Source organism: Carya illinoinensis, chromosome 7, assembly GCF_018687715.1.
Source record: "Carya illinoinensis cultivar Pawnee chromosome 7, C.illinoinensisPawnee_v1, whole genome shotgun sequence".
Taxonomy (NCBI): domain Eukaryota; kingdom Viridiplantae; phylum Streptophyta; class Magnoliopsida; order Fagales; family Juglandaceae; genus Carya; species Carya illinoinensis.
Genome location: NC_056758.1, coordinates 16,483,266 through 16,498,876, shown reverse-complemented (window position 1 = coordinate 16,498,876; position 15,611 = coordinate 16,483,266). Strand labels below are relative to the sequence as shown.

The 15,611-nt window shown below is 31.4% G+C and overlaps 1 protein-coding gene, 1 long non-coding RNA gene and 1 other non-coding gene across 4 annotated transcripts; 1 reads left to right on the top strand and 2 right to left on the bottom strand.

The window, feature by feature from the left end:
• Positions 1 to 354: 354 nt before the first annotated feature.
• On the bottom strand, positions 355 to 1,128 carry LOC122316972. Of its 2 annotated transcripts, none has more exons than XR_006244337.1 (2): positions 927 to 1,128; positions 355 to 843 (listed from the first exon to the last, which is right to left on the bottom strand). It is a non-coding gene; the product is annotated as an uncharacterized LOC122316972 (long non-coding RNA). The 2 variants fall into 2 exon arrangements; XR_006244336.1 differs by having other exon boundaries at positions 355 to 823.
• Positions 1,129 to 5,801: 4,673 nt separating this feature from the next.
• Positions 5,802 to 6,905, top strand: LOC122316790 (ethylene-response factor C3-like). The gene has a single exon (XM_043133577.1). The coding sequence runs from the start codon at positions 5,973 to 5,975 to the stop codon at positions 6,684 to 6,686; it is 714 nt and encodes a 237-aa protein (XP_042989511.1). The 5' UTR covers positions 5,802 to 5,972; the 3' UTR covers positions 6,687 to 6,905.
• Positions 6,691 to 6,793, bottom strand: LOC122317679. Its single transcript, XR_006244596.1, has one exon. It is a non-coding gene; the product is annotated as a U6 spliceosomal RNA (small nuclear RNA).
• Positions 6,906 to 15,611: the final 8,706 nt, after the last annotated feature.

Sequence of the window (15,611 nt, the reverse complement as noted above, 5' to 3'; positions counted from 1 at the left end):
TAATTAAATGCCTTCAAATAGAATTATTCAAAGGATAAGGGCGCTTGGAATTTTAAATTTTTACACCATTAATGGCTATCGTTTGATTTTTTTTTTTCTTTTAGTTTTTGACTTTTTAATAATAAAAACTGTTTTCCTATTTTACAAATTAATTAATTTTAAAAAGTCTAACTTATTTTGTTAAAACTACTATGGTAGACACATGGCAGATTATGATTGAGCAACATGTTTTTTATTAATGTTGATGAATGAAAAAGTTGATTTAAATGACTAAATTTATTTATCATTATTTTTTTTTTTTTTTATCATTTTCTTATCAACTAATGATTTAGTATTAAATGATATGCAGAGATGTAAATTGACCCGAAAATATCAATTTTCGACCCGACCCGAAAATGATTCATATCGATCACCGGTTAACTAATTACCCGGCTCCAAATCACAATCACCAACGCGAATATTCAAGCTTTTTGATCAGCCATTGGTGCCCTGCTCCTTCCTCTTGTGCTGTTCTTCTCCTTGTACGTCATTAACTTCCTCGTGCCACTCCCCTTCGAGATCAATCGACATTAAATTGAGACGCCCTTGCCTTTGCCAGCGCGCTTGAAGTATCTAACCCCCACGTGTATTGGCCTGAAGATCGCGAAGAACTCCTCCTCCGTCACGGCGTCTTCTCCGGCCTGCTTCTGCCTCCTGGAATCGACGTCGTACCCCGTGGAGGAATCTTCTTGGGCCCTCTTCCGCGGCTCCGCCTCCAGGAAACAACGCCGTCCTCCAACTTCATTCTCTTCTCAATACCCATCTTCCCATACGTCTTTTTGCCCTGCTTTAGACAACCCCATTCTTCCAAAAGCTAAATGAGAAAGGGGCCCCAAAAAACCCAGAGAAAAGGGAAAATTTGATAGCCACAAGTCCGGAGAGCTTACGTTGGTCGTTTTGATCACTGGGCAAGCCACCGTCTATACATCTTCTGCTACTACTTGCTGCAACGGTAGCCATCAAATCCTGCCCTCGTGGACCACCAGTAATAGAGTCTCTCTCTCTCTCTCTGTGAGCAAACGAGGAAGGCAAAGGAAGAGAAAATGACGAAGACGAAATTGCTTATAAACGGGTCTATTACCCCTCTCTCTGCGGTACCATACTGGGCTAAAAATCGTAATGGGTTAAAATCGGGTAACGGGTAATTCGAGTTGGGTCGGTTTGCAGGCTTTTCGTTTTACCTGAATGATACATTCACAAGCGAAACATAATAAATAGTCTCTAATTATTTAATACCATATTATGAGATGATATAAGGGTGACGAGGAATAGAATGAAACGTAGCATTATTCATTTTAAATAATTAAAATCACAATGTGTTATATCTAAAACAAAAGCACAAAGATCTAATCCAAAGTCGAATATAACTAATTAAAAGATGTGTGATCAAATTGACCTAAAATTTAATGAGAAATACTACTCATTGTCTCAATTTTTATCATTATCTCATTATCGTATGATGTGACATTAGATTACTGGAGATTATTTATTTTATTTCACTTATAAATTTATCATCTAATGTCACGTCATGAGATGATAAGAGAATGCTGAGAAAATAGATGATGAATAGATTTTTTTTAAATTTAATAGCACAAAGGAACATAACTACGAATTGTACATCGACACTTGCCATCCATTAATAGGGGTGGGCAGCGGGGCATGCATCCCGACCCCGCATGGGTAGAGTGAGCTCTGCCCATGCAACACCCCCCCTTATATAAAACTTTTATATATTTATATAAATAAATATATCGTATATAGATATATACAATTTATCACAGACTTGAAGTTATATTCAAGTTATTAGATTGTCTTAACCTCCTAGACCAACATTTATTTAGAAGGCCAAGATAATATAATAATCATACTTAAACAATGTGTGAATTCTAATGATTTTAAATTATTTTTGTATTATAAATTTTAAATTATAATTTAAATTAAATTATAACTTGGGTCCAACATTTTTGGATAAAAACAAATACTTTTAGACCCAAAAAATAATTTTAGATCCAATGGTTCGCATGGTGCGGGGGCGGAGTGGATGAGGTTTTCAACCCCACCCCCCGACACCAGGACAGGGTTGAAATCCCTACTCCCGTCCCGCACAATGCAGGTTTCACCCCTAACCATGAGTATATACCAATTGACATTGCTTTGGGTTAACTCCATTTTGATCGCATTACTTCTAGTGATCTCACTCGGCTCCTACCCTCTCCATTGGACGACTTTTCAATCTAGGAATGCTTCTTTAAACAGCCCTGCTACGAGAATGGCTCTCGAGTAGAGCAATTACTCTTTTTTACTTATTTATCATTTTTTATTCATTTTTTCATATCTTTAAATATTATTTTTTAAAATCACAATATCATTAAAAAAAAACACTTATTTAATAATTAAATAAAAAAATAAAAGAAAAAATTTATCGAGATTCATTCTCAGTGAGAGTATCCTCTCTCTTCTTTAACCCTCCCCTATTTTTATCACCCTCTTCCTCATTGCTCAGTATCAAATTCATGTATGTTATTTACATTTTGTTCGAATTATGTTGCCTATTATTTACATAATTTAGTGTTGTTTCATCTATTTTAGAGTTTGGTTTATAAGAGTAATGTTATATTACATACACTCATCCTATTTTCATCTCACTATGTAATATATAACAAATTTATTTTTATTAGATGATAAAGAATTATCTAATAAAATATCATCTAATAGTGATAAATATACCACATCTTACATGGCAAGATGAGAGTGTGATTATATATTGTTGTAAAAAATTTTCCTTTAATTAATTATGATGATGCTGTTGAAGAAAAAATTTTATTTATAAATTTTTATACCACACATTATCTATATGGCACAATTTTAAATTTTAAATTTTGTAAATCAAATTATATAATAGAAGTTATGTGTAGTATAAAAGCTTCAAATAACACTAGTCAAAAGAAAAAGCTCACCACTTTAGTAAGAGGAGCAAAGTTGAAAAAAAAAAAAAAAAAAAAAAAAAGGCTCCTGCTGGTGTTGGACCTTGGTCTTGTGGGCCTGTGGCCTTGGTCACTTGGGTCTGGCTATCTCAACTAACCAAGGCTTCTTTAACATGGTGTCTCGGTTACAAAAACTTGGATATCTAAGATAGCAAATTTCAACTTAGCCACATATTGTGGGCTAAATTCAATTGATTCAAAGTTGGGGAAATAGCAAACCCCATAATTGGGTCAGATTATGCGGGTTCTACAATCTTGTACATGCATCAACCAAAGTGAGGCCGAAAAGGTGAAAAAAAAAAAACTATTAGATTAATTGGGCTAAGGCCGGAAAACAACTGAATTTCTAAGACAATACAGATATTCTTTTTCAAGGCCCAGCTAAACTCTAGAGGCTCCGTTTGAATATTTAGATAAGCTGAATTAAATTATAAATAATAATATTTTATGAGTCTCATTGAAATAAATTTAATTTTTTTATATTAAAATGAGTTTAATTTTTTAAATTAAGATATATGAAATAAGTTGAGATAGGTTAAACTTTTTTTTTATAAAAAAATTAAAAACTAATAAATTCCGTTTAAAATAAATTAAAATGAATTGAAATAGTTCATCTTCTAAATACAGCTTAAACTTCATTAATACTAAATGCAAGAATAGTCAAATTCTTTATCCGATGGCATTAAACGGTCATGTAACGGTACTCTTCCATCATTTATATTTTTTTATTTATGAGTACTGTTATATTTATAGAAAAGTTATATAAAATAATTTCATAATTTTTTTTAATTTATTATAATAAAAATAATTTTATAATAAAAAAAAATATGTGGAATAGAAGTGTCCAGGGTGTGAGAAACATCAAACAGCCTCCGTTCTTTTGGCAGGACTGTGGTAGTGTCCAAATCAATTGCCGCCACTCGTGCAATTAATGCCAAGGTGACCCACGTACACGTTTTACAAACATATAATACACGAAAGGGTTCAACAACTTGCTCAACATGTCGCTTGGTACCGTGAATAGAGCTGCAAAACCAAAAAGAATTGGTCAAGAACGGTCTTCTGTCAAGGGGCAAACGGTAGGAAACCAATTAAAAAAACATATATGTTTTGAGTGTTTCAACTTTCTTTTCATACAAAAATCTAGAAATTCTCTAGAAATTATATGGGGTCTGGATCGAATTAGCTGTAATCTGTTCGGCCCTAATACTATAGGAAATCATGTACGTAGTCAATAAGTTTGTTATGATCAAAGTTACCATAACTTCTAATTTTTAAAATAGAAATTTGTGAATCCGAAATTTTTCTTCTTTAAATATATAAAAAATAAAATAAATAGGGTTTAATTTCATTTTTTTGGAAGTTTTTGTGAAATATATAATCACGTAAGATTAGTTTGAGAATGCAAGTATTCTCTAATATTTTTAGAAATTTTCTTTCCAAATATATATGGTTGAAATACAAAATAATTTCTAATTTTAAATCTCTAACTTTTTCATTTAACCATTATCTAATTATTACAATTTTTTTAAATTTACAAAAAAAAAAATATAAAAAATAATACAACTTTTCTTTTTTAAATTTTAAAATAAAAATTATATTAAAAAATTATATTCAAATAATTTCTAAACTAATTTATAATCTTTTTATTCAATTTTGTTTTTCCTCGTTTCTCAAATTCTGTGAATATATTTTAACTTAAACTATTTCATTACTATTTATAAATTATTTCATAATTATTTATAGAAAACTAGTCTTAATTTCTGGTACTAGCTATACCCTTTTGATCTCTGGTACTGTACGATCTAATCCTTCCGGCCAGAACTTAAATTGGGTGACAAGTTTAGAATGATGATCAAACGAGAAGATCAGTGGGGAGTCCTGTTGATTGTGTCTGATCTGGACACTAGCAAAAGGCTCAAAAGTTAGACCAAATCCTGCGTACTTGCATGATTAAACAATTACAAACTAATAATTAATGCATACAGGATTTGATCTGCTTTGAAGCCTTTGATATAGCAAACAGTGTACTCATTTTTCTACTAATCATTTCTTACACATCATATATTATATTTTTTTTTATCTTTTTTTTTTCTTTAAACTAATAGAGTTTTTCTACATACATCATATATTTAATAAGAGAAAAAAATAAAAAAATAAAAAATTATATATAATGTGTAATATGTAAAGATGATAGTCAGTAAAATTTTTCTAGTTCTAATTAACTTCGACTCTAAATTTGAAAGGCAAAGTTGTGTGTAATTCATATAGCTAGGCTACCAATCTCAATAGGTAACTTCCAATATTGGAGTTTGTAAATTTCCTTTGAAGTCAAACAGAAACATTAATAATAAAAGAATAAAACCAGGTCTTGAAGATTTAAGATCAGAATATGGTCTCTTCTCTTTTTTTTTTTCTCTTACTGGAGATACATGGCTTATGTTCATCTGCTAGTCTTTGTCATAGTGGCAATGTATGGATCAACATACAGCTAGCCAGATGGCCTTGTTTTCGTGATTAGGACGGGATAGATTGATGGGTTTTGCCCTTTAATTGGGTGTGGCAAGTGGACTATGCCCTTCCAAAAACCAAATGGATGAAATCATCCGATGATGTCATATTATATATACAATTATAACTTGACCTGGCCGCCATGCCTTCAAATCCCTTTGACTCACGTGCATCAACTACTATTTGGGTCGCACTAACGACCCCAAGTTTTAGTGGAGCTCCAATGTTCATGTACTTGCACCTTGTTTCACTTTTTCACTAATGGTGCGTGTGTAATATTCTTGCTAGTAGCAGTACGTTTTAAACTCATCAATTTCCCTCCCCTTTGTGCCTATATAAAGGCCTCAACCTTTTAACTTTTCTGTATGACCAGATCGTACAAGTTATTTAGATCCTTAGATTGTTCAAACTGAAGAGATATCGTAGTCTCAATCCAAAATGGTTTCCTCATTCTTTCAATGCCCATATTCAGACTTCTCCTCCTCTTCTTCTTCATTTACTTCACTAGAATCTCTGTCATGGAACTGCTTACACAGTTATGAAAACCAAGTACTACCCCTTCCTTTCAATGAAAATGACTCCCAAGAAATGCTTCTTTTTGGTGTCTTAGCCCAAGCCACTAAAGACTCATCCGAAAACATATCCAGCTCCCTTGATCATGTTGTCAAAGATCAGGAGGAAGTGAATTCAAAAGCCACTGCTGAAGTACTGGAGGAGGCCAGGAAGGAAGGAGAGATTTCCTACCGAGGGGTCAGAAGGCGGCCATGGGGGAAGTATGCAGCGGAGATAAGGGATTCTACAAGGAATGGTGTGAGAGTTTGGATAGGAACTTTTGACACTGCTGAGGATGCAGCTTTGGCTTATGATCAAGCTGCATTTGCACTGAGGGGTTCAATGGCTGTCCTCAACTTTCCAGTAGAGATGGTTCGCGAGTCTCTTCACAAGATGAAGTATGTATATGAGGAGGGATGCTCCCCGGTTTTGGAGTTAAAGAAAAGGCATTCCATGATTAAGAAGTCAAAGAGCAGGAAGAAGATCAAAGAGGAGGATGAGTTCATGAGGTCAGAAAACCAGGTAGTGGTGTTGGAGGATTTGGGTGCCGACTATTTGGAAGAACTTTTGCGTATTTCTGGGAGTGCTAGTCCTCGGTGAATCATAGTCACCGGACCATTTCTCCATTTGTGCATATCATCTTTGTGCAGGGGTTATACTAATCTTCTTTGTATCGTTGCAATTTTATCCGATGTCTCCGAAGGGACTCACTGTCACCACTTACCGTGATCAACTTTAGGTTCTCTTTAATTTCTTGCTTTTTTTATTTAAATTTTGGACTATAAAAATGTGGGAAAAGATCACCACTTTCTTGGATAATCTTTGTTTTTTTTTTTTCTTCGTAAATTATTGTAAAATATTTGATCTATATAAATAATGAAATATTAAGACTAGTTTGAACGTTGAGCTGAGTTAAGATGAATTGAGTTTTTTATAAATAGTAGTGAGTTAAGATGATAGAGTAGGTTTTATTGGACTTACCTAAGATGAGTTTATATATATTTAAATGTGAGTTTAGATATATTTATAGAAAATTAAAAAAAATTATGGATCCTACATATAAAAAAGTATTGAGTTAAAAAAGATTATGAATCTCACGTATAAAGAAATTTTAAATTAAAATAAATTTAATAATTTAAAAATTAAATATTTAAATATTAAATTCGATTTAAAAATAGATTAAAATGATATCACACTAATTTTCAAATGAGTCTTAATCAACTTTCAAGTGTACAAAAGCCAGCGGTGTATTATAATAAATATCTTACAAGTTGCAAGTACGACTTCATGCAGTCACAATCTTCTTTTTCCCTACTCCAAGAAATTTCTAATGTTTTTTTCTATTTATTCATGGTCACACCAGACCATATGGCCAAAAAGTCTTGGGGGTATTTTTCTTTTCTTTATCACATTGATGGATTGAACAACGTCATAATTTAGATGATCCATGTCGACAATTCTTTTGGCAATATCCACTAGCTATTTTTTTGTCGATAAATGCAGTTTTGCAGCCATACATATGGTCCGCCATTACTTCATCTACTAATATATAAATACATCATGTTATCAAACCAGTTAGGTACATTTAGATATTGTGTTTAGTTGAAATCTTTATAAATAGTATTAAGTTGAGATGATGAAATGAGTTTTGTAGAGTCCACTTAAAATAAATTTAAATATGTTTGAATCTTAAGAATAATTTAAATGTATTTATAGGAAGTTAAAAAATATTATTGGTTCTACGTGTAAAGAGATATTAAGTTAAAAAAATTGTGAATTCCACGTATAAAGAAATTCTAAGATGAGATGGCTTAAAATTAGAGTTCAGTCCAAGTTACAAACAAAGCTATAGACAAATTAAAACGAAATGGTGCCTTTTCAAAAAATTAGGTTCGGTTAGCATTTGAAAATTTTCATTTCAAATTCAAAATTTTAATTTCATCATTATAATTTTTTTAAATTTTCATAAAAAATATAATAAATAATTCAACTTTTAACTTTTATGATCAACAGTGTAATTCGTGTATTCTCCATCTTACTTAAGTAGAATTTAATTTATAAAATTTAAAATCTCTTTTAGAAATGAAATTATATCATATTAATATTGTAATTAATGTGTCCTCCGCATAAATTTTTCTTTGGAGTATGCGCACAAAATTCTAAACCTAGTTGACAGATAAATATATAAAGAGAATTTTTACAAATATAAAAAAATTATAAAAAAATTTATAAATTAATATAATTGTATAAATTTTATAAATTTATTTTATAATAAAAATAATCTTATATAACATATCACTAGGGGTGTTAAATTGTGTTAACGGGTCTTATTCATGTCGTGTCAAATCGTGTTAACCGGTCATATAGGTCAACCCTAATCTGATTCGTTAAGCTTATCGTGTCAAAATCTCAAACCCTAACACGACCCATTAACATAATGGGTCGTGTCGTGTCAACCCGTTTTGACCCATTAATAAATATTACGAAATATGTTTTTTTTATAAGTAAACAAATAAATTAAGAAAATATTACGAAATAGGTTAATACGACACAATACAACTTATTTTAAACTATTTATATAAATGGGTTGAATAGGTCTGAAATTAACCTTTTTAACCTGATTAAATTTAGCATAATTTTATATAAATGTTAAAATTACAATATCTATAAAAATTATAAAACTAATTATAAGTCCAAAACTACAATCTAAATAATAAAAATATTGAAATTGAAATTTTAACAATTTTATTTTTAGATACAAGGATATAATTGTAACTTTAACTTTCTTAACGTGTCATAACGGGTTATAACGGGTCAAAACGGGTTAACCCGTTATCAACCCGTTAAACAATCGTGTCTTAACGGGTCAACTTGTTTTGATACGAACCATTAAGGCTAAACCCTAATCTGCTATTATCATGTTGTGTTCGTATTGGGTTAATAGATCGTGTGACATATTGTCATCCCTACATATCACATCAATTTAAGTTTAAAATAATTGGAATGACAGTGCACTGCATGCAGTCGGACCTACAATAGCACACTACTGCCGTAGAATCCCACTGGCCTCTAGCGATCTGTCGCAATTCAAATGGTCACACAGCCACAGGGCAGCTGATTTCTGCCAGAGTCGTGCCACAACAAACACTCCAACAGAGCGTAGCCCCACAAAATGTTTCGATAAGATTAAATGTTTATTTATTTATATATATTTTTTATATTTTTAAATATTTAAAAATAAAATAAAATTCACAACATTATTTAAAAATTGTTACTTAAATATCCTTTTTTTATATTCTTCTTTATTAATATTTTTCTTCATCTTAAATCATGTCAAAATTAATAATATTGTGCATTTTATTTTATTTTATACAAGAAGTAGGGAGTTTCAAATCTAAATTTTTTATTTAAAGAATCTGCTCATATGTCATCAAATTATCTTGTTCTCGACAGATTTTAAATAATTAATAAAAAGAAAAATTGGGTATATGTCACATTAACATGTGTGACTGGAAACGAAATTCGCTTTCTTTTTGTTTCGTTTTAATTAATGGAATATATGATGATAATAATTTTAGAAAAGAGGTTAAACAACATGAAGTAATGCTTCTCATACACGCAGGAGAGATATGTCATCATAAGGGTAAGTGATTGTTTGGATTAAGACAGTTTTTCAATTTATATCGTCTTATCTATTTTATCTTATTTAATTATTATAAATTTTTTTTAAAATTTTTATATAAAATATAATAAACAATTTAAATTTTAAAATTTTAAAATATAATTATTATAATAATATTTTATTCAACTTTTAATATTCATTTCATATCAACTCAACCTAACTGAATTGACTAGCTAGTAGCTCTAGAAACCTTGAACCATGAAAGTGGCCTAATCCAAAAGAACATGTGTTCAAAAGCCTGGAGACCTCTTCTAACTCAAGAACACGATAATCTTGTTTTTCTTTTCTTTTTATATATAAATAACCCAATATGTGTGTATATATATATATACTCTTAAAAATGATAAAAAAAAAAAAAATAGGGAAAAGGGAAAGCATGATAAAAGGAACATATATTAGATTAAGACAAGCAGTAGCTCTTTTTAAGTCTTTGGGAAAGTGCATGAACCTGTAGATGTCACACATACAAGTGGGAAGCCTTTCTCCATGCATGCTCAACTCCGTCGGGGTTCAGCTGCATGCACATGTGTTTTTAGCATTGTTTTAACGTGACAAATTAAAACCACCATTGTATTTATTTGGAGATGGGGATCGATCAGTCTCATTCTCGATTATCTGTAGTCTCTTACCATTGAAAGCGAATACATGGATGCAGGCTGTATTGTTCATGTGGTCCAATATTGTTAATTTTTACAAAGATATTTTAAAAGTCATGAATGTCTGCTCCTAAAAATGAAGATATTTTTATTTTAATTTTATTTATAAAATAAAAACCGTTTTTAAATAATTAATTAGAAAAAAAAAATCTATCTTGCCAGCCACTATCTTGCTAAATTATTGTATCGAATATAAAATAAAAAGAATCATGTTATTTAAATATTTTAAATAAAGCCTCAATTTGTTGAAAATTTTGAAAAATATTCATTTAAATTATATACCCGATAATGATATATAGTATATACATATGCCACTCACTATTATATATTTTCAAGTATTACAAGTATTATGGATGCAGGTATCTTCAACTCTTGACCAAAACACGATGCCCTGAGCCTCATGAAGGAATTTGGACCATTTGACGGAATTATTGTATTAATGGACCCCATGCAAATTAACAAAAGGCAAAAAGAACAGAGAAAAAGAGGTAAATGATTCTAGACTCTAGAACTGGGCAAGCTTTTGGGTTTGCATAGCCCAAACAAACATATAATATCTCTAATTGCATGCTACCAAACTCATCATCATCATGTCACATTAATATAAATAAACAAGTTATTTAATTTATTCATGGGTCTTCTGCGCTTCTGGTCCGTATTCTTACCATAATCAACTGGTTTTGAGTCGGTATCATTGGCTATCTGAATAGAATAACAATAGATAAGATATAGGTGTCTCTTTGGTCGTTGGTCAATCAGACACTACGCTTCAAAACTTCTAGAAGTGTTTGAAAGTCTGGCCAGCCAGCCCAGAGGCTCCAAGTTTTCACAAAAATGATTGTGGTCAAAAGTTTTAAAGACATTCAAATGGTTACCCTTTTTAGCTAAAGGACTACCTTGCTTTCACACTATATAAGTTTTTCTTATATTTAGATGGCAATTATGAATATGAATTCCATTCTCTGTTCAAAAAGTACTAGAAATATTGTGAGTATTAATAATTGTCAATAATCACTATTTGATTGACACGTATTTCGACTTTTAAATCTGGATATTTTGATTGAAAGACTTGTGTGGGTGCAAAAAGGATGAATGATCATATAAAGCTGCAATGCCATATTCTTTAAAACAATATTTACATCGATCAGTAACGATCTGCACACAAATTATTGGTGAATTTTCATCCGAGGAATAAAAATCTATAACAAATTTGTTTGTCTATTTGCATTATGCACAAACAAAATTGGACTCTTATGTTCTTAGAATTTACCATTTAATCTACTAATAGATTAAAAATCTATTTTCTGTAAAATGAAATACGCTTGAGAGAATGAGAATTTCGAAATTTACTTATGAGGTTATAAATATGTAGGCCAAGGGGCCTGTTTATAAATGACAAAGGATGCCAACGAAAAAATACAGACTTCTCAATTGACTTAAAAATATACATATCCTGCACCCCATTGCCAAATGACACAACCCTTCGACGACTGGCACCTCTAACAATAGGTAGGGACATGGTCAGTAGCACCTCTACCGACCCATTGGCACGGGTTCAAATCCAATTAGGCCCATTATTTGGTATTTTATCATTTCACCTGAACTTATTGTGCACCCACCCTTGGGCCGCTGGGCTCGCATACCCAGGCTGCATAGAGTTCATTATCTCAATAACACATTAAAATTTATTCTTAACATAGGGGTGGTTTGAACGCCTAACATATGGGTGAATACCAGTGCATAATACCATTGAGCCATTTACCAGTTATAATTAATGTCAACCTAAATCTTATAAGTCTTATAAGCTTAAAGCTTATAAATTTTTCATAATTTCTCTTTTTGCAAAAGAAATCTCTAATGTTATTATTAATAAATATAATATGTAATTATTTTGAAAATATTTCTAACAATCCTCCATAATTTTCAAAATATATCTCGATTAGAATATGGAAATTAGTACATAAATGAATGTGTCTTTTGGTCTAAAACCTTTACATAGTGAAAATATGCCAAAACTAATCAAGAAGGCATGATAAATTTGCTTTGAACTAGCAATTCTAAACAATTAGCTGAATATATTTCACACAAGAATTCTCTTCTCTTTGGGTAGTTCAAAAGATTGACACTTGGATTGGCTTTCTGTCTATATGCTAGTTTCATGAATGCTCTATAGATAAAGCCAATTTGGTATAGGAGGCCACACTACCTCCGACACTATATATATGTAAACTTATTAAAATGTCATGTAGCTAAAAACTTTATTAGAGCTATGTTATAAGGCTATTAAATACTTATTATTTAGTCTCTCCTTTTTATTACAGTACCTAAAACTTTAACCTTAGGATGATAAACTAGTTTAAAAGCTAATTTTAATATCACGGTACTTGCAATCACAAACATATAATATATTTTGCTCATTGAACTCGGGCTTTGATATGTCCAAAAGTTGAGTTGATGTGATGCCCCCAAGTCCTGCTCGTGATTTGATAGAATCTGTGAAGTTAGGATGTTGGCCACAGGAGTCAAATACTCCTCGAACAATGTAATAACAAGTATGTGCGCCCCCATACAATAAGATGGTGTGCAGTTATATTCGTAGTAGAAAAATAAAATAGAAAATCATTAAATATAATTAACAGTGTCAAAAATTTTAAAATTACATCAAATTAAAATTATCCATAAAACACTTGTCTCAACCCATAAGCAACCGAATATTATAGTCATCCAGACTAATTATGAAAATATTTCAGATACAACACTTATTGCAATAGGGGAATAACCCCACTCCTTATTCTTCTAGCGGAATCAGATTTCCTTGCTCGTAAACATCGCCATACCCATCCTCTACCTTAAAATCTTAGATTTTAAGGAGCCGTAGTGAGACTACCATAGTGATATTTCACAAAATCTCAATGCAGTCTAATGCGAAACGGAATGATTGTGGCAGTAATTTGATTGCTCCCATCGCTCTACTAATTGGTAGTAGTTGAATCGGAACCATAATCCAAGTTAGTGGAATTAAGTCTAAGGCTTAAAAAATACATGCAGGTGGAAAAAGAAATTATGCAATCATTTAATAGTAATAAAAAGGAAAATCATCATTTATGCGATAGAACTTTTCAAGTTAAACATAACAAAATAGACCTCGTGCTTATTTCCAGGGACCAACTATCCGAACGTGCCTAGCCCCTACCAGTTAAAGGGCATCCACTAGACCCGAGATATTTATACCCTCTAAGTCTCAATTGAGTTCCACCTGGTTAGAGACATTTATATTCTTTAAAACCATTTCAAGTAGCACACACTTGACTTGAGACACTTATACATGCTAGGTCTCAGTCAATTTCATCTGGCCAGAGACATTTATACTCGCTAAAGCCATTTCAATTAGCACACACTGGACTTGAGATATTTATAAACTCTAGGTCTCAATTGATTTCACTTGGCTAGAGACATTTATACCCTCTAAAATCATTTCAAGTAACACACATTGATGCTCGAGACATTCACACCTTCTAGATTTCAATTGATTTTACTTGGCTAGAGATATTTATACCCTCTAAAACCATTTCATGTAGCATACACTGGACCTGAGACATTTATATCCTCTAGGCTCAGTTGATTTCACTTGGCTAGAGACATTTATAGTCTTTGAAACCAATCGCACTGGTTTGTTCGTAGTCTGTCTGAGAGGTTTACCAACATGACCTCATAGTGCAATAATAGGAATTTCACCAAATAGTTATAAATTAAATAACATCATATAATAAATATTCAGCAGAAATTTACATAATGACGAACAAGATTTTCAACATTATTTCAGCAGAAATTTACATGACGACGAACAATATTTTCAACAGTATTAATTCTCCACAAAAAAATCTCAACACTCCGTGAGGCTCTTAGCCACATTCACAGCTATACAATTATTTCATCACTTCAGTATATAGTTCATAAATCACTAAAACCACATGCAGATCACAATTCACTACAACCTACAGCTCACCAATCAGCACATCAACACACAGTCTAGAATTAACAATTCCATCAATAGTATTTTCAAGGTTAGTCTATAGAATCACTTACCGCACAAAGGTAAACTTTTTGGATGATCGAGGCATCCTGAGCTCTACTTGCTGGTCATGGTTGTTCATGTTAGTGGACGTTGAGGTGATCCTCCACGTGGTCTTGGGAGTCTTAAACAGACAAAGGCAAGCGCGTGTGTGCGTGCGTGCGTGCATTGCTGTGATAAAGAGGTAGTGAAGACAAGGCAGAGATAGAGAGCCAGGGAAAGACTCTTATCATTTACAAAAATCTGTTATCATTTACAAAGACTGTTATTAAAAATCTGCTATCATTTACAAAAATTTGCTTCATAAAAAAATCTGCTATATAAAAATATTCTGCTATAAAAAACCTGCTTTATAAAAAAAAAAAAAAACTGCTATGTAAAAGAAATTCTGCTATAAAAAAGTTGCATATGATCAAATAATTTTTCATGTATAATATTAAAGTTTTATGTTATAAATTATAATAAAATTATTTTATATATAATTATAATTTATATTATTATATATAAAAATAATATATAATATAAAAAAATATTATATATAATATTTAAAAAAATAATTTTAATATATATTATAGTGAACCGGTCAAGTCCTAAAAATCATGAAACAGGAATCGGACCAATTTCGGTATTTTAGAAACTGGTTTTGGACCGGACAAGTTCAGTTCGGTTCAGTTTTCCGATTTCTTGTTTAATACGAAGATGTTGGCTTAGATCTTACAATGGCAGTTCCTACTTTCTATGTTTCAAGCTTCTTTTGTAGACTTTCCATGATGGTGGAAGTTATCGATAATTGATGAAATTGACATAGAATCATCCATTTTCATTTTTGTGTTAAGAACAACTAATCAAGGTAGTAAAATTTCTTACTAATAGAATCTTCTAAAACATACTTACCTTCAAGTGCATCTCACATGATATCCTTGATGCTTGCTTTGTTCTGTTAAGCATCAAACAGTAAGTCATACATTGCATTGCAAATATGTCCATTTTAAATGTAATGATCCTATTCCCCTTTGATCCTTGTCCGAATATGAGCGATTCTCTTATCCTCATTTGCAAAAGGCCTAGGAGTAGTTAGAACATATGTTAATTTAAAATTTGCCAGAATGAAGTGC